The following is a 25791-nucleotide window of genomic DNA, read 5'->3' on the forward strand; positions in this document are numbered from 1 at the left end:
TGCTGGACTCTTTTAGAATATTTTGCTGAGTTTGCACACCTATAATATTCAATAACGGAACTTGGAAAGAATGGGGTGTGCCGATGGATGTCCATTTTGTATCTGTGTGTTCAGGGAGGTTGGGATGGATGTATGGTTGCATTCTCTTGGTGAGTGGAGTGATTTGTTCTAATGGTGTTTGTAAATGGGATCACAATTCCTCATCTTGTACAGCAATTGACCACTGGGAAGAGTGTGTGCAGTGTGTTGTTTGTTGAAACTGTCCTTCCGATGTGATTTGAAACTGTCTCATTGCTATCTGTTTGTCAATAAAACTTTGAAAAAAAAAAAAAAAAATAATAGGAATTTGACCATGGTTACTGTATTGCATAATGTCATCTTCAAATTAGTTGTTTCCATTACCAGATATAAACCTGTAAAATGGGGGAGGGGGGAAGTTATAAGAAATTAAAAGGAATTTTTAAAAAAAGCATTAACTGCTCCTTTCACTAGGCCAGCAGAGGGCTGGCCAAATAGCTCAGTGGATTAAAGCACCTGCTCAGGCAGATGCTAGCTCAGTGGATTAAAGCACCTGCTCAGACAGATGCAGGAACCAGGAGTTCAATCCCTGGGCCTGCTGTGCTGGCCCCACCCCGGGGTGCACTGAGATGGCTATTGAGACTGGGTCTGGTGGTGCCTGCCTGTAATCCCAGCACTTGGGAGGCTGTAAACAGGAGGATCACTAGGAGTCTGATCTAGTAGTGAGATCCTGTAGGCCCTGTAACCCTGTCCTAAAATTTAAAAAAATAGACCAGCAGAAATCAGCAGTGCAATTATCCAAACTATCCTGCATATATACATAAATGTATCTTTTTCCCTTCTTTTGTCCTTTCCCTCATCCCACTCTTTTTTCCCTTTCACAGTATCTGTTGTACTTTTCAGGTTTCATTTACTCTCTCAGGTTCGGACACTAACGAGACAATACAGTATTTGCATATGTGGATCTGATCTATTTCACTTACCGATATAGTCTCTAATTGCATCCATTTACCTATAAGAGCCTCAAATTTATCTTTTCTAGAGCTGAGTAATACTCCATTGTGTAAAGATACCACAGCTTTGTATCCATTCCTCGGCTATAAACATGGGTTCTTTGTATCCATTCCTCAGCTATAAACATTAGTTCTTTTGGGAAAACACCAGGAGGGAAATAGCTGGCTTGAATGGGGCCTCTAATTCTAGCGATCTGAGGAATCTCCACATTGATCTCGGCAATGGTTGTAACGGTGTACACTCCCACCAACAGTAGAGAAGGGTTCCTTTTTCTGCCACAGTCTCTCCAGCATTTGTTATTGGTTAACTACTTGATTTTAGCCATTCTTTCCGGCATGAGATGGAATCTTAGTGTTGTTTTAACTCACATCTCTTGAATGATCAATGATGTTGAACGTTTTATTCATATATTTATTTGCCATTCCTATTTCCTCATTTGAGAAAGATATATTCATCTCAGATGCACATTTTTGGATTAGGTCTTTGAATTCTACAGGCCTAATATTTTTTAATTCTACATAGGTTCTAGATAGAAGTCCTTTTCTCAGGGACATTCAGCTATAATATTTTCCCTATTTCTGGGTTTTCTTTCTACTGCATTAGTGTTGGTGATTTCTTTTGATGTGCAAAAACTTTTAAAAGATGAGATTCCAATTGTTGATTCTACAAAGTATTTCCCATGCTATTGTTTCTGTTCATAAACTACCTACCCCTGTGTCTTTAAGATTGCTACCTACTTTCTCCTCCAGAAGATTTAGTGTTTCCATTTTAGTATTTAAATATTTGGTCCATTTTGACTGTAGTTTTGCACATGCTGATAAGCATGGATCTGATTTTATCCTTTGGTACGTGGAAAGACAGTTTTTCCAGAACCATTTGTTACAGAGGCTATTTTTCTTCCAGTGAACATGTTTGGCCCCTTTGTCAGAGATAAGGTGGTTGAGTCTGTTTGTAGTTGTGTCTGCATCTTCTAATCTAATCATTGATCCTTTTTCTATTTTTTTAGTACCCTGTTGATTTTATCACAGTAGCTTTGTAGTATACTTTCAAGTCAAAGATTGTGATGCCTCCTGCCTTTACTTTGTTGCCCAGAATTGCACTTGCTATTCGAGGTCTCTTTTGGTTCCAGAGGAATTTTAGGAATGTTTTCACCAGATCTGTGAAGCATACTAATGCTATTTTAATCAGGATTGCATTGAACCTGTGTAACAACTTTGAAAGTATGGCCATTTTCACATTGTTTGTTCTTCCTATCCAGGAACAAGGAATAGCTTACCATTTTCTGAAATCCTCTTCAATCTCTTTTTTCAGAGTCCTATAAATTTCACTCTATAAATCTTTTACTTCCTTTGTGAGATTGATTCCTAAGTATTTCATTTTTTAGGTGTTATTTTGAAAGGCGTGGTTTCCATAATTTCTCTTTTAATGTGTTCATTGTTTGTGTATAGAAATGCTATTGAAAAAAATCCTTCAAGGGGGGCCTGCCCCTTAGCTCAGTTCTTTAAGTGGCTGCTTCAACAAAGCAGTCAGGCTCAGGTTGCTGCGGTTCGATCCCCACAACTCAGGCCAGCCAAACCGACCCTGAAGGTATTCAGAGCAAAAAGAAAGAAAGAAATGCTATCGATACCTGAGTGTTGATTTTGCATCTTGTTATGCTACCAAATTTGGTTATTAAACCTATAAGTCTCTTAGTGGAGTTTTTGGGGTCTTCTGTGTATAGTATTATGTCATGTGCAAATAATAATTTTGCTTCTTAGTTTCCAATCATTATTCCTTTTTTTTCTCTCTTTTGTCTAATTGCTGTGGCTGATTTTTCCAGAACTATATTGAAAAGGATTGGTAATAGCGGGCATCCTTGTCTTGTTCCTGATTTTAAAGTGAAGTCTTTCCATTTTTGTCCATTTAGTAGGATGTTGGATGTTGGCTTTTATCAGTTTAAGGGAAAGTCCATCTATAATGACCTTCTGTAGAGTTTTTATCAGGAATGAGTGTTGGACTTTGTCAACAGGAGATAGAACTTGTTTTGGGTGGGCTGGAGGTCTGAAATTTTTTTCTCCTTCTTTTTGACTTATTTATTTATTTATTTATTTATTTATTTATTTATTTATTGGTGGAACCAGGGATTGAACTCAGGCCTTTGTGCTTGCCAGGGAAGCATTTATTTCACTGAGCCATCTCCCTGCCTTTTTGACATTTCTGAAGCTTCCCATGTTCACCCTGACTGCAGTGATGGCAGGGGCAAGGGATGTGATTGAGCCAGGCTCCGCAGGAGTGGAAAGGCAGTATAGACTCATCATAGCTCCCGCTCAGTGGATTCAGTGTAGCTTCCCCCTCAATGAGGGGGCCAAGCCACAGCTCAAGAAGAATCTGATGATGGGGCCAGCCAAATAGCTCAGTGGATTAAAGCACTTGCAAGCAGGCGCAGGGGCTGGGGGTTCGATCCCTGGGCCTGACATGCCGGCTCACCCCAGGGGTATGGTGAGACAGCAATTGAAACTGGGCATGGTGGCACACACCTGTAATCCCAGCTCTTGGGAGGCTGTAAACAGGCAGATCACTCCTAGTCCAATCTAGTAGTGAGACCCTGAACATCCTGTAGACCCTTCCTTAAAATATATATAAAAACAAAAAAGGAATCTGATGATGATGAGGTTGGGTTGAAGCTCTGCAAGGCTCTCTTGATGGTAGGGCTGTGCAGGGTAGGGCTCACCAAGGCTCCCTCTACTGGTGGGACAGGCAGCAGCAGCAGAGCTATGGGGAAGTGATGGTGGGAGAGCTACACCATCACCTGGATGACTAGGGGTGGGGGCCTCACCAGGTCCCTGTAGCCCTGTAGCTGTCCTTGAACCACCTGACTTCTACGATGGTGGGAGATGCAGCAGCAGCTCTGCCAAGCTCTGGCAAGGGGCAATGGTGAGGGGGTGAGGAGTGGGTCTCACTAGGCTCAGCAGGACCTGTTAGCTGTCCTGGGACTGCCTGCCTTATATGATGATGTAAGAAACAGCTGCAGCTTACCTGAGCTCTGGCAAGAGGAGGGGGAGCAAGCCAGGGCTCATCAGGTCCCCACAGCTGTCCTCTATGCACCTAGCTTCTAGGATAGTGGGAGAACTGGTCACAGCTCAGCCAAACTCTGGTGAGGTGGGGTCTGGGCTTTGAAATGAGGTTGTGGTTCCCACAAACATAGAGGTAGGCTTCAAGATGTCTTGCAGAACCCCTGAGCAGAATGTGACTTGCTGCGAAGTGGCATGTGAGATAGCAAATGGAAGCTTCTATCAGCTGGGAGGAATGTGCCTTATTTGCTGCCTACTTATTAGAGAAGCCTGAGTCCTCTGTTCTTAGCTACTACTTCCAGATGCGTTTGACTCCCAGCTCTGCAGCTACATCTCCGCATCCTCTTTCTGTGTGGATGAAACTCACTGCTGCCACCAGTTTTAGCACTCCTGTGTAAGCATTCTCTAAGCCAATAGAGCAACCACTTGAGGAGATTTGTAAATGGTGGTGGTATTCTTCTAATGCTCTCTGAAGTCGAGCACATTTCACTTCATTTAATCTACACATTTGCCTGAGGATCGTTCCTGTGCCTGAAATACCTCACCTCCCCTTCTGCACCTTCGCATCCCTTCTAATACACAATTTCACCAAGCTAGTACCCACTCTGGGCTCCTCTCCAATGTCATTTCCTGAGAAAGTCTTCCCTGTTCCTTCAGACCATAGCCAATGCCCATATTTTGCTCTCTTTGAACTACATCTTTTCTTCATGGCAGTTTTCAAATTTTGTCTTTTTTCATATTTTCAGAGATTTATTAATCTGTGTAATAAACCGATTAATAAATCTCTGAAAATATGAAAAAAGCAAATAAGCATGATTTTATGCATTTAAACAAGAAGCATTTCCTGGTCCAATGAAAAATTGTGCAGATGGCTTCTGAAAGACCTTCATTTTAAGCAGCTTTATAGTGAAACATTTCACTTAAAAGTCGGGACCTTCTTTCTTCAGTCTGCTATAATCTATATTCACAGTGAAGAACTTGCATTGATCTTTGGGACCCAGTTTGTTCCAGGATTCTGGGTTATTCTTCCTGTCCCACCTGACATCTAGATTGAACAATGCCAGACGTGTCAAATACAGTACTGCTCCAGTACCTCCTGCTCCAATAAACAGGAAAAGGAGGATCAAGTTGGGATGCTTCTTGGCCTGGGCAAAGACCTGGCAGAGCATGTTTGCAGCAGAAGCCTACAGCCCAAATGGACAAAAATAAAGACTAAGCCATCACCCTACCCAGGCTTCAAATTTTGTCTTTAAATGTTTGCTATTACTTCGTTAATATCTCTTCTCTTCTCCACTTCTCTCTAAACGATACCAAAAGACAAATCCATCTGGTTTTTCTTTCCATTTGCACTCACAGTGCCTGGCCCTTGGCAACTAATGTAGGAAGGGCTTCATATATACTATTCGGATTAACTATGGAAGATAAAACTTTTCGTGCAGCCTTTCAATGCATTACCTAGAATGTATTAATCCTTTAACCACACTTACTTCTTAGGTTATTCCTGATAGGTTTTTGATGGTTTTGCAGCAAAGAAACAGGCAGAAAGAAAAGGGAAAGGGGCTTTATTGTCCTTGAGGATATGAAGAGAATCTGGAGGAGATGAGGGATTATCTGGATTGGAATAAAGGGAGGCTGAGGCTTTAATGGCCTGTTGCCAGGGGTGGGGTTTGAAGGGGATGTTTAGATAGACCTGAGGAGCTGATTGTGGCCTTCCCTGAGGTAGCGGGGAAGGTGAAAGGAAACTGCACCCTGGGCTGAGTTGTAGAAGAAGCGGGGAGGTGGTCTCTGGGAAGATGAGCTGTTGTTTTAAGAGCTTCAGCCATATTAGATGACCATCATAATTCAGCAATTCATACTAGGGTCAGAACCTATCAATTCCCTTAATCGATTCTGTAAAATCTTTGGTTGGGAATGCTGAAGAAAAATGTCAATTATACAGCCTGTATGGAAAGTATATTACTTCTTAGAAAACACTAAAGAGTTAAAATAGTCTTAAGACTGCTACGTTTTGCAAGACATGCTTCTAAGGCTGGTCCATACTTGGCTAATGCCTCAGAACTTAAACTTTGGAGGTCTCCCCTTATTCCCTTATAAGAGTCACTCACACTGTGCATAAACCACACAATTGGCTTATGCTGAATATCTGCTTTCTCTCTCTGACTCTGAAATTTGGGTACATGGTAGACAGAGGATGCTTATATGACTGTGAGTATAAGCTCTGGACTCCTATGCTCGGATGAGCTTTCCCAATAGACTGTATTTCCAATGTGTTGTCAAAGGAATTAAGCACATATATGTGAGTCCACTAAGACAGGATTCTTGAGAGCCTGCCCCTGTTTTCCTTTGGACTTTGCCCTGTGTACCCTTTTCCCCTTCCTGATTGGGCTTTGTGCCTATTTACCGCAATAGCTTATAACCACCAATATGCTAACATGCTGAGCCCATGCTTCTTCTACCTGAATTCCTGAAATGGAAGGTGACCTTGAAATCCACTAATACACTTACTTCCCCAACATTTCCACAACCAATCTTCTTCTTCTGTGTCACTACTAGTCCTCTTAAGTCACCAGTATTTTTTATCCAGACATAGAGCTTCCAGCACATGAACCTTTGGGAGATGCCCTCAAACCACGTGCAAATCCCTAGACTCAGAGATAGCCAAGCAAACTGGTGAAGGACAGCCCCAGTCCAGAGCCTATTCACAAAAGCAAGAAGTGGAAGTGATTTTTTTTCTCAAAAAAAATTTATTTAAAAATTTTTCTAATTACACCCAGACACACACATGACATACAAAAATTATTGACACAAACAGCCTCCAAGAAATTTATTTATCAGACAAATATGTTGAAGCCATGTTAAATATGATGAAAGGAAAAGACAAAAACTAAAAGAAAATCAGAAGTAGAACAGTGAAATGATACTGCCAACAAGACGCATCTAATAGACATGCAGAGTGCTCCACCCTACAGCAGAACACACATTTTTCTCAAGTATACACGTTAAATTATGTTGTATCTTAATAAATTGTTGAAAAATTTTAATTATGCAAAGTACGCTTGTGAGCAACTTGTTCATGAAACTGAAAGTCAATAACTGAATTTCTGCCGTGGGAGGAGTTCTTCAACCACCCCTCTGAGAGGAAGGGGAAGTAAGAAATAATTTCAATTGGCAGTAGATAGCAATGTTGACTACTTCAAGTGCTCCGGCCCCAGTCCGCATCTCCCAGAGTATGTCCTGGCTGATCTATGCTCTTCCACTTCTCTTCTGCTTTGGCTCAGGTAAATATCCGTGCAGCCCCACGTCCTCGCTGACTGTCTTGATTCTGTGCAGCCTGCTTATCCTAAATCACCTGACACAGCTGGTGAGTGGGCTACCAGTTCCTCAGTTCCTGCTGAGGGGTACAGAGGGGTTCACTGTGGTGTTTTTGTACTGCCACCTTCCCTCCACTTAGAATGCTAAGTGTCCGAGATGGTGAAGGAATAACAACTTTACCTGGGTCTACCCACGATGGAAGTGTTCTCAGGGCACAGGAAATGAACTGTTGTAAATTATGATTGCCTGAGATTTGTGACCAAAGTGTGGTGGTGCCAAGAGAACTTAGATTTAAAAAGTGAATCCTCCACTTCTTAGGCATTATGTTTCTGTAAAATCTCATGGAGGTCAGTTACCCATTTGGAGCCTCCCTATCCTTACCTAAAATATTAAAGGCCAATGATTCAGATTCATTGGAATTTCTAGGTTCAAACAGGAAGGCCAGAAATAGTCCTCCTACCTTTTGCCAAGTGTGAATAAAGATTAAAAACAGGTGTCCAGCTTGTCCTTCCTGTGATGCAAATGAGTGGTTGTCTAGTCCAACAATGTTTAGCAGTGACAAATCAATTAACTGCTGTAGCCTTGTTCCCTGCCATCTGTTACATAGAGAATGTGGAGGTTCCTATCACATTTGGGAAACCATGTATGGTCCTGTAGGGCTGAAGTGTGGCATTCAGCAAGAAGACAGACACGAAAGCTAGCCCAGAGCTGGTGTGGGAGGGTAGCATTTCCTGAGTGTTTATTTTATTTCAGCTGCTGGGCTGGGTGCTGTACATGTACCATGTTTAGAGGTCTCCTGACAATTGTATGTACTTGTATTATTAATAACCCCATTTTAGCTCCAGGAATGAAAGCCAAGATAAGTTAAATAATAAGCCAGTATGTGGTAAGTACTTGAATAATTCTGAGACTTCATGATAGTTGAACAAACCTTCCAGAGCACAAGAGGAAGCAAGAGATGCCACAGATGTGGAACTATGTTAATTGGCCATGGGAATCAAAGGTATGGAGGACTCAAGAGGTCGTCCAGTAAATACGGAGCAAGCCCAGACTGAATGGTTGCACTGTTCTAGTTCTGGGAGTTACATCAGAAGCAAAGTAGGCAAAAATTCTTGCTCTTGTGGAAAAAACTATGAACAAATAAAACAGAAACCTGGATAGTGATAAATGACAAGGAGGGCATCACTCAAGCAGGAAGGGCAATATGAAATATGGTGGGAAATCACTCATGCTGCAGACAAGACAGCCAAGGAAACTTGCAGGTTGGGATGGAGAGGGCCATGGGGAGGAAGGTGAGTTGAGTTTTGGACCTACTAATTCAAGGTATTAGGCTGATGTCCATAAGGAGAGTTTCTGAAAGCAGCTAGAAATTTAGGACTAGGAGTAGACTAAATTTAGGACTTGGAGACTTGTGAATCAGTAGCAAAGAGAAAATAGCTGAAGCTAAGGATAAAAGTGGAATAAGAACAGAATTTTGGGAAACACATAGAAGATACAGAAAGCAGAAGCATTCTCTCATTCATTGAAAGCCACTATCTGACCTGAGACTGGTGATTTGAATCTTTACCTCACTTTTACCTACCTACAAGGAGGATCTCACCTCTAATATTATTCTGAATGTCCTCATAACAAAAATCCTTCTCCATCATATTAACATGCCTCTCCCTCTACCCATTCCTATGAATATTTCTTGGAACAGCTCTCTAAAATAAACAAGGTTCCCATGCCACACAGTCAATGATAGAACGCTTAAGCCACATAGTTGAGGGAGGAGGGCTACAGAAAGAGAAACACTCTTGTTTGTGTCTGTGGGGACCAGTGACACAGTGTTCAGAGGTGTTGGTGGTAGACCACTTAGCATAGCTGGCTTCAGATGCAAGCTGTTCCATGGCCCAAGAGCAGTGCAGTGTTGCAGAGCTAGAGATCAAGAACCTGGCTCCAGAGTCTGGGCCCAGGGTCACTTCCCTGCACTTCTTAGCTTACACTAAGTTCCATATTCACACAGTGTGCCTGTAATTACACAGTGTGGTGTAGGGAAAAGTGGACACTCATTATGTTACTGACTCTGCAGGAAGCAGATGTGAGTACCTTGAGGAGCAGGAGGTGGCGATGTTCAGCAGTACAGATAAAGCCAGTGCATGTGAGCTGGTTTTGAGATTTTTGAGTTAAAAAAAATGTCCAAGGCTTTCTGGCTGAGAGATCCCTGAGCAGGGCTGTCTACCTTTTGCCAGCACTTTGAAATGTATATTTTTGCTCATCACAGGCAGAGACCTATGTTATGTCTTGGTGTTATCCACAAAGACACTTGTGCTTGTACCTCTCAGCATCTGTAGTCCACTCCCACTGTGATCTGTAGGCCTCTGTGCCCCTCAGGTTGGGGTTCCTCGGTTGAAATCCGGTATCAGTCATTTCTCCATCAGCACTTGAACTTTTATTGTTTGGATGAAATTCATGTAACATAAAATATTTTTAAAATATACAATTGAGGGACATTTGGTTCACTCCTTGGTTGTTTTTACCGGGGATTGAACTCAGGCCCCTGTGCGTGCCAGGCAAGCACTTATTCTACTGAGCCATCTCCCCAGCCCCATTTGGTGCACTCCTAATGCAACCACTACCTCTATTAACTATTCTAAAATATTTCACCACCCAAAAAGAAAACCCTTGTCTACTAGATAGTTGCCTCCCATTTCCCCTGGTAAACACAATCTGCTTTATGTCCTCATAGATTACCTAATCTGGGTGATATCATGTATAATATATGACCTGTGTGTCAGGTTTCTATGACATAGCACAATGTTTGCAAGGTTCAGGTTGCAATAGTTCTTTCCTTTTTCTTGGTTGAATAATTTTATTATCCGTATGTATTACATTTCAGTTATCCATTTATTGATCAGTGTGTATTGAGATTGTTTTCAACTTTTGGTTCTCATGAATAGTGATGCTGTGACAGTTGTACACAAGTATTTATTTTTCAGTTTGTCTGGATACACAGCTAGGAACAGATGCGTTGGGTCATATGATAATTCTGTGTGTTTTTGAGGAATTGCGAATGGTTTTCCACAATGGCTGCACCATTATTACAGTTCTCACAGGAAATTTGTAAGGCACCTAATTTCTCCACATCATCATCAACACTTGTTCCCCTTTGTTACTTTTTTTCCACCACTGTGGTTCATGTGAAGTTGTATCTCCGTGCAGCTTTGATCTACATCTATCTATTGACAAATGACTTTGAGCCAATTTACATGGACTTCACGCTCATTTGTATGTCTTTGCTGGAAAAATGTCTGCTCAGTTCTTTGCCCATTTTTATTTTAAAAAAATGTATTTATTAGTGCCTATTAATTTTACAAAATACGTGGTTTCAGTATGGTATTATTATGTATATTAATGTATCTACCACTCCATCACCCTCCCTCACATCTCCCTCCACCCTCCCCCATATTTACATCCTCTCTTTTAATGTTACGTCATCCTTTTTAGGGAAAACAGTCAACTATTTTTCAGGCCAGTTTACTTTGCTTACATGATAATCTCTAGTTCCATCCATTTTCCTGCAAATGATATACTTTTGTCTTGCTTTATGGCCAAATTACATATAGTATATATTACATAATTATGTATTCTTCATCCATTCATCTGTTGATGAGTACTTAGGCTATTGTAAACTGTGCCACAATTAACATGGATATGCAGTATCCCTACAATATGCTCTAGTATATTCCTTTGGATATATACCAAGAAGTATATCAATGGATCAAGTAATAGCTCTATTTTTAATATTTAGGAGCCTCTCTACTGATTTCCACAGTGGAGGTACTAATTTACACTCCCCCCATCAGTGTAAAAAATTATTCTTATCCCCACATCTTCACCAGTGCATATTATTGTCTATATTTCTAATGATAGCCATTCTGGATGGGGTGAGATAGAATGATTTACATGATTTGCATTTCTCTAATGGATAAAGTTGTTGAAAATTTTTCATAGACTTACTGGCCATTTGTACTTCTATTTTGTTTGGGGGGTGATACTAGGGATTGAACTCAGGACCTTGCACTGGCCAGGCAGGTGCTTATTCTACTAAGTTATCTCTCTGTCCCCTGTACTTATTCTAAGAGGTGATTCTTCAATTCATTTGCCTATTAATGATTGGATGATTGTTGGTTTGGGTTATTTTGGTGTTGTTTTGGCTCTGATGTTAAGTTTTTTCCAGCTCCTTATACATCCTATACATCAAACCTTATTGAAAGAATAGCTAACCAAGATTTTTCTCTCATTCTGTAGATTGTCTCTTTACTCTTTTGATTATTTCCCTTGCTGTATAGAAGCTTTTTCATTTGATATAGTCTCATTTGCTGACTCTTGGCATTATTTCCTGTTTCATAAGGGTCCTAATCAAAAGTTTTTGCCCTATGCCTATGGTTTCAAGTCTTTCTCAAGGAGTCTGCATATAGCCATTCCCCTCTCTGTGACATCTCTTGTCCAGTCACTGCAATTGAGTTCTCCAGGGACCCTGAAGTATGGCTGTTCCTTCAACTCTGGTCCCCAGAGTAGCTCAGCCTCACACAATAAACCCCCTCTCACTACAGCTCTTGGTTAGGTTACAGCCAATTGGGTTCATGTTCAGGTGCATTTGCCTGCCACTGACCACATCAAAGGAGAATACATATTTGGGTAAGAAAAGAACAGTGACTTAGCCACAGTGAGCTCCAAGGAGCCAAAGAGGCCCATTTGCCTCAAATCACCAACTCCCTGTGCACATGTGAGCAAGGGTCTTTTATAGTGAGGAAGAGATGGGGGAGAGCTCATAAAAACAATTCAGGTCTTAGTGTTTGCTTTATCATTTCTAGACATTTTTAGTTCATTGATCCCTTTCTCATGGAAAGGGAAATGGTCTCCTTCCCCTGGGCCTGGCATCTGCATACTCCTTCGCTTCTTTTGGGCTGAGGAGGAAAAGGCTATGTTGGTTATATCCTCAGCATGAGAAAGCATAGAGAAGTTACCTAAACAAAAAAAAAAAAAAAAATCTTGAAAATTTGATCAAAAAAAAAAAAAAAAAAGCTAGGCTTTGATGGTTCTGTGATAGAATTCTCACATGTCAAAAAAAAAAAAAACCCTCTAACTCTTAAAGTTCCTTTTTTTCACACTGGATCCACCCCCTGGGCATGCTGAGCTGGCCACCGAGTCCAGGCATGGCAGCACACACCTGTAATCTCAACACTAGGGAGGCTGAAAACAGGAGGATCACTATGAGTCGAGCTGCATGGTGGGCACAATAATTTACTTACTTTGTCCCTAACAATGTAGAAGTCTTCTCTTTTCCCCACAGCTGCTCCAGTATTTGTCACTTTTTGAGTTCTTTATCCCAGCCATTCTTTTGGAAGTAAGGGTGAATCTTGGTGTTGTTTTGATTTGCATCTCTCTAAGGCTTAAGATACTGAACACTTTTTCATGTACTTACTGATTATTTGTACTACTTCTTTGGAAAAAGTTTCTGTCTATAACAATTGCCCATTTTTCCCATATTGTAGGTTTTCTCTTCACTTGTTTGTTTTTTTTCCTTTGCTGTGTAGCTTTTTAATTTGATATAATGTCACTTACTGGTTCTTGATGTTATTTTTGTGCAGCTGGTGTTCTGTTCAGAAAGTCTTTGCCTATGCCAGTTTCCTGAAGATCCTTCCCTGTTTTATATTCCAGATTTTTCTGTTTTTATTTTTCTGGTTTATTTCATCTCAGATGCCCATTTTTGGATTGGGTATTTGGGTGATCTGATTTTTTTTCAATTCTTTATATATGTTTTAAATGTAACTCCTTTGGATAAATATCTATAATTTTTTTTTTTTTTTTTTTTTGGTGGAACTGGGGATTGAACTCAGACCCTTGTGCTTGCCAGGGAGGCACTTATTCCACTGAGCCATATCCCCAGCCCCCAGAATGTTTTTGGGTTTTTTTTTGTTTTGTTTTGTTTTGTTTTGTTTTGTTTTGTTTTTTTTCAGAACCGGGGATTGAACTCAGGCCCTCGTGTTTGTCAGGGAAGCGCTTATTCCACTGAGCCATCTCCCATTTTCTCCTACTCTACATTGTCTTTCCACTCTGTGGCGATTTCTTTTTCTTTCAAATTGTTTTCTTTCTTATTTTATTTATCTGATACAGGGTCTCACTACACAATTCAGATTCATAGTGACACTCCTGTGTCAGCCTCCCCAGGGCTGGGATTATGGGCATGCACCACCACGCTGTTTCAGGGCCAGCCTGGTGAATCTGGGGTTCTGAGGCTGGCACGGCATGTGGTACCAGGGATGGAAGTTGGGTCCTTGTACTTGCCCAGCAGGCACTTAAACCACTGAGCTATCTCCCCAGCCCTGTGGTGATTTATTTTTCAGTGAAAAGCTTTTTAATAAGGTGAGATTTCATTTGTTTATTCTTTGTAGTGTTTCCCATACATCCTGGGTTTTGTTCATGAAGTGCCCACCCACACCTATGTCTTCAAAATGGCTACTTATTTTTATACCAGTAGGTTAAGTATTTCTGTTTTAATATTTAGATCTTTCAATTATTTTGACTTTAGTTTAGTGCATGCTGATACATCTGGGTCTATATTTAGTCTTCAAAATCTAGGAAACTAGCTTTGGCAGCACCATGTATAAAAGGGGCTATCTTGATTCCAATGTGCATGTTTAACCCTTTTTGTCAAAGATAAGGTAGCTGAGTGTGCCTAGGGCTGCAGCTGCTTCCTCTATTCTGTTCCACTGATTCTTGGATCTGGTTTGGCAAAAGACCATGTAGATTTTATCACAGTAGCTTTATAGTATAAATTTCAGATCTTGGCTTGTAATGTCCCCTGACTTGCCTTTGTTCCCCAAAATTACTCTTGCTAATCCACTTCTCTTCTGTTTCCATGTGAATATTAGGAATGGTTTCTGCAGATCTGTGATGTATGGTAATGGTATTTTGATTGGAAGTGCTTTAAATCTGTATAATAGGGGAGTATGCTCATTTTCACTATTTTCAGTATTTGGTTCTTCCTATCCATGAGCAAGTGATAGCTTTCCATTTTCTGATAGCCTCTTCATTCTCCTTTTTCCAAGTATTGAGACTTTCAATTATAGGTCTTCTATTTTCTTTGTTAGATTGATTCCTAGGTGTTTCTTTTTTCTGAATGCTATTTTCAAGGGGGTGATCTCCCTAACTTCTCTCTATGTGAGATTGTTTCTTGTGTACAGGAATGCTATTGATTTTCGAGTGTTGACTTTGTATCCAGCTACAGTACTGAATTTGATCATTAATTTCAGAAATACTTTTGTGGAGTTTTTGGAGTATTTTGTGTAGAACATCATGTCATCTGAAGATAATGATAATTTTACTTCTTCCTTTCCTGTCCTTATTCTCTTTATTTCTCTCTTGTCTAATTGCTCTTCCAAATGTCTCCAGAACTATTATGAACAGGAGTTATGATAGTAGACATCTTTGTCTTGTTGCTGATTTTAGAATAAAAGCTTTCAGTTTTTCTACATTTAGTATGATGTTCACTGCTGGTTTGCCATAGATGGCTTTTATCAGATTGAGGTAAAAGCCATCTATTCTGATTTTCTGTAGGGTTTTTATCATGACTGAGTGTTTGACTTTATCAAAATATTTTTCTGCACATGTCAAGAAGATGTGATTTTTATCTTTGGTACTGTTGATATGGTATATAACACTGATTGATTTTCGTAAGTTGAACCGTCTCTCTTTTCCTGAGATGACTCCCACTTGGTCATTGTATATAATCTTCTTCATGATTTGCTGCATTCTGTTTGCTAGTATTTCACTGAGGATTTTTGCTTCTATGTTCACTAGGAAAATTGGCTGGTAGTTCTCTATTTTGGGTGAATCTTTTTCTGGTTTTAGTATCAGGGTAATACTTGCCTCCAGGAATAACTTAGGGAGAATTGCTTCCCTTTCAATTTCATTAAAGAGTTTGAGGAGTATTAGTGTTAGATCTTTTTGTGGAACCGGGGATTGAACTCAGGCCCTTGTGCTTGCGAGGGAGGCACTTATTCCACTGAGCCATCTCCCTGGCCCTAGTGTTAGATCTTGTCTAAACTTCTTGTAGATTCAAGCATAAATCCATCAAAACCTGGGCTTTTCTTTTCTTGATTTCCTGTAATTCTTTATTTTACTTTATTGAGAAACAAATATCAAGGAGACAGCCTCAAAGCCGATCAACAGGACACTGTCAATAACTAATACACTATACACTGCTATCCTCCCAGTGGCCATCCACAGCACAAGAAGCAGACAGAACATCCCACCCAAACACCACTACCACAAATCCTTCCTCTCATTGAACTAAGCGAAAGCAGCTGCACATCTATCCCAACCACTCTGCACATACAAATACAAAATGGTCCTTCCTCTGCATCCCCTTCCTTTGTTCAGTCCTGTCAGAGATGGGAACTCCACCAGCATCCAAATACTATAGGTGCCCGAACTCAGCAAAACATTGCAACACAGTCTAGCAGTCCACAACAGCAGTGGGTTATCCACAGAAGTTGTTGACTGGAGCCCTCCACAGCCCAGCATATCAACATGGCTTCACTTTATACATTTTGCTTCTATACCTTTCTGCTGGATGGTCAAGACCAAGACAAAGCAAGACCCATACAACAAGAAATGCAACCCCTGCATCCAACAAGATCAGCCAAGTCCCCCCAGGATTCATCCCGCAACCCTGCAACGTATCCTGCAGATCCCCCGTCAGTGCCAGCCATGTGGATGAGTCATGGCCACTGCCCAACCAACCTGCTCTCCTTGAAAGCCCGAAAGAAAGCCCTCCCCCCATGTGACTCTCCCTAGGCACACCACACACCATCAACCACACTCCCCAGTGGCTCCACAATCTCCCAGATCAGAAAGCCTGGGATACAACTGAGCCACATGATGCCACAGCACAGGCTCTCCCACGTCCCCAGTCCCCACCAACCCCGAAAGGCCAGGGCCAAAACATTGGCTGACCCTGCATCCCCTCCCTTCCTCCAATCCTTGATCTGCAAACCCAAAAACCTGGGCTTTTCTTTTGGGCAAGTTTTTAATTAAGTTTTTGAATTCATTAACTAATACTGGGTTATTCAGAATTTTTATATCTTCTTGACTCAGCTTTAGTAATACAGACTTTTCTAGGAATCTTTCCATTTCTTCTGTGTTTTCCATCCTATGCGAGTAAAGATTTTCAAAGCAGGTATTCATAATTTTTTGTATTTTCACAGTTGGTAGTAATTTCACACTTCTCATTCCTTGTTGCTTGAATTTGAGTTTTGTCTTTACTTTTTTTTAAATAAAATTGGCTAGGGCTGGAGAGATGGCTCAGTGGTCTAAAGCACCTACTTGGAACAAGCTTGGCAAGGCATCAAGGACCGCGGTTCAATCCCCCAGCACCACATGCCAGCCAGCCCCGCCCCCTGGTGGGCTGAGCTGGCCACACACACACACCTCTCTCTCTCTCTCTCTCTCTCTCTCTCTCTCTCTCTCTCTCTCAAATAAATAAAAATAAGAAAAAAAATTTAAAAAAAAAATAAATAAAATTGGCTAGCGTTTATTTATTTGTTTGTTTATTTATTTATTTATTTATTTATTGTTGGCAGAAGCAGGGATTGAACTCAGGCCCTTACTCTTTCCAGGGAAGCGCTTATTCTACTGAGCCATCTCCCTGGCCCTATTTATTCTCTCAAAGAACAAATTTTTCAACTCTTTGATTCTTTGTATTGTTCTCTTAATGTCAAGTATAGTAATTTCTACTCTGATCTTTACATTTTCCTGCCTTCCATGGGCTTTGAGCTGGACTTGCTTTTCTTTTGCTAGAATGTTTTTCTAGCATTCTCAAATGCTGCTGAGGTGCAGCATTAAGTCGTTTATTCGTGCTTTTTCTGTTTTCCTAATATGAAAATTTGTTGCTATAAATATCCCTCTGAAGACTTTTCATTGCACTCCACACCTTCTGGTAGGTCATGTTTGCATTATTTTATTTTATTTTTTTGGAACCAGTGATTGAACTCAGGCCCTTGCGCTTGCCAGGGAAGCATGTAATCCACTGAGCCATCTCCCCAGCCCTACATTATTTTAAATATTATTTAATTTCTTCTTTAATTTCATCTATAACCCATTAGTTTTTTTAGAAAAGTATTATTTGATTTCCATGTGTCTATGGAGTTTTTGTCATTTATTTCCAGTTTCATTGCACTATGGTCAGATAATATGCGTAGAATAATTTCAATTCTTTTGCATTTACATAAACATGTTCTATGGGCTAGTACATGGTCTATTTTAGAGAACATTCTGTGTGCAGCTGAGAAGAATGTGTATTCAGATGTTCTTTCACAAAACGTTCTGTAAACATCTACTAAGTTCATTTGTTCATAGGTTTCGTTCAGTTCTATTATTTCTCTGCTGAATTTTTCTCTAGTTGATCTATCTCTTTGTGAGAATGGGGTGTTAATGTCCCCTGTTACAATTGTGTTACTGTTTATTTGATTTTTCATGTCTACTAATATTTGTCTTATATAGTTGAGTGTTCCTTTATTTTGGTGTATATTTATGATTGCTATCTCTTCCTCTTGAATTTTTCCCCTAAGAAGGATGTAGTGACCCTCTTTATCATTTTTGATAATTCTTGGTTCTAAATTCATAGTCTGAAAGGAAAATAGCTACCCCTGTTTTCACTGGATTCCTGTTGCACAGAATATTGTTTTCCATCCTTTGTCTTTTACTCTATGTATTTCTTTTTTTTTTAATTAAATGTGTTTCTTATATACAGCATGTTGACAAATCTTGTTTCTTGATCCATTCTGCCAGTTTCTTTTGATTAGTGAATTGAGGCCATTTACATTGATGGCTATAACATAGATACGGGCTTATGTTTGTTGTGTTATTTTCCTGCTGTTGGTTCCCAACTTTTCCTCTCGGTTTAATTGCTTGTCTTGCTTGATTGTTTCCTTCTGTTGTTCTTAGAATTGTGGTCACTTTTATTTCTGTCTATAATATTTTTTAGTATACTTTGTAGTACTGGTATAGTGCTCATGATTTTTTTCAGTTGTGCTTTACCATGGAAGTGTCTTGTTTCTCCATTAGTTTTGAAAGATAAGTTTGCAGGGTACATCAACTTGGGTTGAAAGTTGTTTTCTTCCACAACTTAAAATACTTCCCTCAAAACTCTTCTTGACTTAAGGGTTTATGTTGAGAAGTCTGTTGTCATTCTAATGGGCTTTCCTTTATAAATGATTGATTTCGGGCTGGAGAGATGGCTCAGTGGTCTAAGGCACCTACTTAGAACAAGCTTGGCAAAGCATCAGGGACCGCGGTTCAATCCCCCAGCACCACATGCCAGCCAGCCCCGCCCCCTGGTGGGCTGAGCTGGCCACACACACACACTACTCTCTCTCTCTCTCTCTCTCTCTCTCTCTCTCTCTCTCTCTCTCTCTCTCAAATAAATAAAAAATAAAAAAAAATTAAAAAAAAATAAATGATTGATTTCTTTTCTGTAATAGTTTTCAATATTCTGTTTTCTACTGAAGTTATGAGATTTTGATTATTCTTTTATTTTTTACTTTATATATTTAGTACAGGGTCTCACTATGTAGCTCTGAGTCACAGTGATTCTTCTGTTTCAGCCTCTAGCATGGGGATTACCAGTGTGCACCACCATGAGTGGTCTTGCTGGCCAGCTTGGTGCATCCAGGGTGGGGCTGGCATGGCATGCAGTACTGGGGATCAAACCCTGGTCCTTGTGCTTACCTAGGCAGGTGCTTAGATAGCTGAGCTATCTATGTGGCCTTGGGATCTTGATTATTATGTCTTGGTGTAGATTTATTTTGGCCATGGCTGTTTGGAGTTCTATATGCCTCACTATATTTCAAATTCTGTACCCTTAATTTTTCTGCTATTACTTGTTCAAATAAACTTTTTATGTCATTTGTGTTGACTCTTGCTTTGTCATTGACACTTATCAGTCTTATATTGTTTTCTTTGCACCTGTTGGATTGTTACTCCCTGCTTCTTTGTTATTTTTAAGAAATCTTTCTTTTGAGATCACTAGCCACAATTCTGTCTTCAAGGTTTGAAAGTTGGTTTTCAGATTTGTTCAAGCAGTTTTGTCAAATTTCAATGGAATTTTTAATTTCCTAGATATCAGTTTTATTCTGTTTTATGCAGTTTAATTCTTTCCTATTTTGTTCATCAATGGTTTCCATCATTTTCCTATGCTCTTTATTTTTTCTTATCTATGACTTTTTAGCTATGCTGAGCAATTCTTTCATTATGGTTGTCATTTATTTTATTTACCCAAGAGATTATTTCTGATCTGATTTTCTCTATAGCCTTGTGGGCTTGTTTCTTTATTTTGATGGTTATCATTTCAGAAATTTCATGTGTCTCTTCCAATTTCTTCTATGTTAATGTCTCCAGGACTTGTCTTCAGTGGCTCCAGGTCTGAGATTGCATTTTGCGTCTTTGTCTTGTCGTTTTCTCTCTTAAACAATTTTTTATTTTATTTTCTGTGATGATCGTTGTGAGTTTTTGTAGTAGGTACTATATCACTAGTATTAAGTCCTCACTAGGAAAGTCTGTTCTTCAGGAGTGTCTTCTGTGTGTAGGAGATTCTTGGTTTGTGTCTGTCCCAAGATCCCACCTTTCCAATTAATAAAGAGTGAATGTTCATATCTTTTTGGCTCAGTTCTCTGTCCTTCAGTGTAAGGTTGTGGTGAGATTATTACTGCAGAGGTTCCCAGTATTGATACAAAAGGGAAACAACTGATTAAATAGATATCACATCCTAGCCAAAGTAGTAAAATTAGCAATAGCAATTTAGAAACTGGAAAACTGGTAAATATTGATTTTGTACTTTAGAGCCTAGGAGCAAAGACTATAGTTACATAGCAGAACTGATTGTAAATTGGGAGGTTTTACAAAAAGCACTTCCCCTTAGTAGAGAGGCTTTACCTTGTGGTGCAGAATTTAGGGAGGATAATGTATAAAACAAGGATAACTGGGAAGGAAGTAGAAGCAAGACTGGAGAACAAACGATGGTCATGCAGGGTCTGGGAAACTAAAGAAGGTAGGAGAAAAAGAGAGGATAAAGGAGTATTGGAGGGATTACCTGAACTTGGTCTGGGTTTGGGCAATGGGATTAGTTTTGTGTGGCTGGAGTTCTCTCCAGACATATAGAAAAGGGAGGAGAGAGAGAGAGAGACAGAGACAGAGACAGAGAGACAGAGACAGAGACAGAGACAGAGATGAAATTTCAGATTCCTCTGGTAGAGCTGCTTACTGAGTCCCAGATCTTCCTGCCCTTCAACCACAGCTCATAAAATACATAAATCTATGTGTCTCTGCCTAGAGACAAGGAGCTAGGAGATCCCTGCAGCAGCAGTACCATTTAACATTCTTATCTTCTCCTGTTGAATTCTTCTCTTTCACAGTAACTAATGATCATCTCCCCTTATTTTGATCAATTCTGGCAAGAAATCCTGTGTCCCAAAATAGCAGCTACTCCCATTTGCCAATGGGCTCCAGTTGCATGTATTCTTTTCCATCCTTTCCTTTTCAATCCATGTGCTTACTTCTGTGGATAACCCACCACTATTGTGGACTGCTGGACTGTGTTGGATTGCTTTGCTGAATTCACACACAGAGAGTATTTAGATGGTAATGGAATACCCATCTCTGACAGGACTAAACAAAAAAAGGGGATAGAAAGGAAGGACCATTTTATATTTGTATATACAGAATAGTTAGGATAGATATACAGCTACTTTTGCTTAATTCAATGAGAAGAAAGATTTGTACTAATAGTGTTTGGACAAGATATCCTGTCTGCTTCTTGTACTATGGATAACCACTAAGAAGATAACAATTTACAATGTATTAATTATTGAAACTGTCCTATTAATCAGCTTTGAAACTGTCTCATTGATATTTCTCAATAAAAAAATTTTTTTTAATCCATGTGCTTTTCTAGGATAAAGGGAGTCTCTTGCAGGAAACATATTTAGATTTTGTGTTTTTTATCTAATCTGTCAGTCTACTTCTTTTTATTGAGGTGTTAAGACTACTGATATTGAGTTATTATAAGGTATTGACTGAAGCCTATCATTAAATGGTTTTTCCCATCTAAATTGTTTCTTTTGTTTTTTTTTTTTTGTTTGTTTGTTTTTTTTTGGTGGAACCAGGGGTTGAACTCAGGCCCTTGTGCTTGCCAGGGAAACACTTATTTTACTGAGCCATCTCCCTGGCCCCTTTTGTTTTCTTTTTGCTTAACATGTTTCCTAGTTATATGTGTACATTTCTTTGAACTCCTTTGGTGCTAGTAACCTCTTTTCTTTATCTAGGAGTCCTTTAGGATTTATTTGCAATGTTGGTTTAACAGTCATGTATTTCTTTAGAATTTCCTTGTCATGGAAAGTCTTCACCTCTCTGCAAAATTATAAAGGCTAATTTTGCAGGGTATAGAAGTCTTGGTTAACAATTGTTTTCTTTTAGAATTTGAAACACTTTGTTGTATGCTCTCCTGCCCTTTAAGGTTTATGCTAAAAATCCAATTATTTGATAGGCACACCTTTCTAAGTTACTTACTTTCTTCTAACAGTTTATAGCGCGTATCTTTTTCTTGACTTTCTGGAATTTTGATCATATGTCATAAAGAAGTTATTTTCTGATAGTGCTTATCAGGGTTCCATCTGCATCTTGTACTTGAATATTGAATTTTGCCCCTAGATTGGCAAATTTTAAGTAATATTTCAATGAATGAATTTTTATTCCTTTTGAGCAACATTCTAATTATGTTCTTTATTCAAATAATTCTGAAGTTGCTGTTGTTGTTGTTGTTTTAGTCTCCTAGGAGCTGCTAGACACAACCTCCATGGTGTATCCTCATTTTTAGGGTATCATTTAGTATACATGATCTGTTACACCAGATTTCTCTTCAATTTCTAACACTGTCTTCATGTTAGTCAAATATGCTACCTAGGCTTTCCATTGAATTTTTCATATCTTGTATTTCTGCTTGCTTTGTTTTCATAACTTCTAATTCTTTACCCAAATGGCCATTATATCTAATATTGTCTTAACTCAATTTTTGTCATCTCTTCTTTAAGCTCATTGAACACTTTATTAGTTAAATCTTTTGTCCGTTTAATTAAATCCCTTTAAACTTGTAAAACATTTGCTTCTATATTTTCTCTTTTGTTTCTTCAAATACTTTGTTCTTCTGGTTTTCCCTGTGATTCCCTCTACATCTGTGCTTGTGAAATCAACTTAGGGAAGGCAGGAAGTTTTAGAGGCATCCTGTCTCATCTTTGTACTGTTCCTGTGCTGTAGGTGGAAGATCAGTTGAAACAGTGAACTCTGTCACTACCGCAGAGATTTCTTTGGTTGGATGCTGCCTCCCTGTCTTGTGTCCTTGGGTTCATTTATATGTTGATATTTGTTCACTTATTCACCTGCTCAGGGTAAAAGAGTCAGTCCCAGTTGCTGAATTAGGTTGAGACATAGAGGATAATGGAAGGAGCAAGAAAGAGAAAAAAAAAGATAAAATAATTCCCACCCCCCAAAAAAAAAACAAAAACTAGGAATTGACAGCAAAGAACAATATAGGATTTTGACGGTGATATTTTGTTTCCAATGGAGGGAAAAGTTTGAGAGGCTTTTGCAAAGGTTGGCAGGGGTGAAGCATAAAAGTTAGAGGTAGGAAAGTATGACCAGAGACTGAGAGGCTGCAAGAATTTGTGTTGGGATTCTCCATACACATGTTTTGTTGGTGGTTACTTCATATGACCATTAAAAATTTTTTTTAATGTATTTGATACAGGGTCTACAGGGTCTCACTTCAGAGATCAGACTCGTGGTGATCCTCCTGTTTTCAGCCTTCCAAGTGCTGGGATTACAGGCGTGCACCACCACATCAAGTCTCAATCGTTGTCTCAGCGCAACCCTGGGACAGGGCTGGCATGGCATGCAGGGATTGAACCCTGGCTGCTGAGCTCTGCCTAAGCAGGTGCTTTAGTCTCCTGAGCTACCTGGCTGGCCCTATTAAAGATATTTTTTAAACCAATGCACTTATTAATTCTTATTCTCTGTTTTAGCTATACAGACACTATACTGCATATATTATATGTAAATATATGATATCCATTTTTATATCAGATCGAAATACAGCAAAAAAGAAAAAGAAAAAGAACATAAAATAAAAAAAGAGATACGTTTAAAACAGAGAAAAATAGTTTTTTAAAAATAATTTAGAGAGGCTGTCGGGAAGTAGGCGGGGTGACGTGGGGTTGGCGAGCTCCACCGCGGGTTTGCTGAAAACGGTAGCCTGCGGCGGCTGTTTAGCTGGGGGGGGGCGGGCCGCAGCCGAGTGCGAGAGGTGGAGAGGGGCGGTGTGTGGCCGGGGCCATGACGGGCAATGCCGGGGAGTGGTGCCTCATGGAAAGTGACCCCGGGGTCTTCACTGAGCTCATTAAAGGATTCGGTTGCCGAGGTGCCCAAGTAGAGGAAATGTGGAGTTTAGAACCTGAGAGTTCTGAAAAATTAAAGCCAGTTCATGGGTTAATTTTTCTTTTCAAGTGGCAGCCAGGAGAAGAACCAGCAGGCTCTGTGGTTCAGGACTCCAGACTTGATACAATATTTTTTGCTAAACAGGTAATAAATAATGCCTGTGCTACTCAAGCCATTGTAAGTGTGTTACTGAACTGTACCCATCAAGATGTCCAGTTAGGAGAAACATTATCAGAATGTAAAGAATTTTCACAAAGCTTGGATGCAGCTATGAACGGTTTGGCATTGAGCAATTCAGATGTGATTCGACAAGTGCACAACAGTTTTGCCAGACAACAAATGTTTGAATTTGATGCAAAGACTTCAGCCAAAGAAGATGCTTTTCACTTTGCCAGTTATGTTCCTTTTAATGGAAGATTGTATGAAATGGATGGATCAAGAGAAGGACCAATTGATTTGGGTGCATGCAATCAAGATGACTGGATTAGTGCAGTAAGACCAGTGATAGAAAAAAGGATACAAAAGTACAGTGAAGGTGAAATTCGATTTAATTTAGTGGCCATTGTGTCTGACAGAAAAATGATATATGAACAGAAGATAGCAGAGTTGCAAAGACAACTTGCAGAGGAGGAGCCCATGGATACAGATCAGGGAAATAATATGTTAAGTGCTATTCAGTCAGAAGTTGCCAAAAATCAGATGCTTATTGAAGAAGTACAAAAATTAAAAAGATACAAGATTGAAAATATCAGAAGGAAGCATAATTATCTGCCTTTCATTACGGAATTATTAAAGACTTTAGCAGAACACCAGCAGTTAATACCACTTGTAGAAAAGGCAAAAGAAAAACAGAATGCCAAAAAAGCTCAGGAATCCAAGTGAAGAGGATGATTTGGGATATGTACACAGCTCTGCATCTAAACTTATCCTCATGGAAACCATTAAGTCGAAGGAACTTGGAGCAGTGTCCTAATTGACTCAGTGCACGTTTGACAGAAGTACCAGTCTATCTTGTCTATAATGCATGGACCCATAAACTTTTCCCCCACCTGCATCACGTGCATGTAGTACTTATTAAATAAAAGTGATACTAAGAGTGCTTGCCCAAATTCAATTATTTGACATTGGATCTGAAAACTTTTGTTGTTACTCTGGATATATAACTGTAGTCATGAACCTTGTAAATGCATAAACGATATTCCTTACCTGTTATTGTATTAAGTGATTTTTTGGTTTTTTTGGTTTATAAATGTCAACTCTAAGTGGAATCTTGTTTCTTATCATTAATGAAAAATCAGTATTTCTGTCTTTGATATGTTTTGAGGCTCTTAAAACAATTTATCTTATACTAATTATTTGATTTTCATGCAGATCATTTGAAAAGAATGAAAGTACAGTTTTTAGTGATTTTCATTGATGCCAATAGAAAAAAGTAATGAATATTCCAATTTTATTTTAGCAGACTTTCTTGAAGTGTTTGGAGTTAATTGTATCCAGAAAAGTCTGGATACTGTACTTCAAAAGAAAGTTTCATGTTAAGAACAAATTATGACTCTTAAAGTGTTTTGGCATTACCCTCCATTGGGCAGTCTTTATTCATGCTGTTAAACTGTCTTAACTGAAATTTGTAGGTTTGACAGTTCAGTTTATCTCATTAAAAAATGGTGGTGGTAATAGGGAACCATCTATGCTAATTTGAGCAATCAGTAGAGCTCACAGTTTCTAAGAGTCATGTACAATTTGCTCATAACAGATTATATTTTTTCCCTTTTGGGAGTTTCTCTGGTTTTTATTTTATAAATAGTGTACTGTATTGTTTTTAAGCTTCTTTTCTAAGTTAAACTTCAAGGGAAATTTTATAGAACTT

General features: G+C 39.4%; 1 protein-coding gene and 2 pseudogenes across 1 annotated transcript in view; 2 read left to right on the forward strand and 1 right to left on the reverse strand.

The window, feature by feature from the left end:
* Positions 1-4954: 4954 nt before the first annotated feature.
* Positions 4955-5251, reverse strand: LOC101589991 (annotated as a pseudogene).
* Positions 5252-7293: 2042 nt separating this feature from the next.
* Slamf6 (SLAM family member 6) overlaps positions 7294-25791 on the forward strand; it is a 68132-nt gene continuing 49634 nt past the window's right edge. Inside the window, exon 1 of the mRNA XM_023699795.1 lies at positions 7294-7360. Coding sequence (XP_023555563.1) covers positions 7312-7360 — 49 coding nt within the window. The 5' untranslated portion in view covers positions 7294-7311. The remainder of the gene's footprint in view (positions 7361-25791) is intronic.
* Positions 23807-25154, forward strand: LOC101589591 (annotated as a pseudogene).

Source organism: Octodon degus, unplaced genomic scaffold (genome assembly GCF_000260255.1).
Source record: "Octodon degus isolate 3935 unplaced genomic scaffold, OctDeg1.0 scaffold00116, whole genome shotgun sequence".
Taxonomy (NCBI): Eukaryota; Metazoa; Chordata; class Mammalia; order Rodentia; family Octodontidae; genus Octodon; species Octodon degus.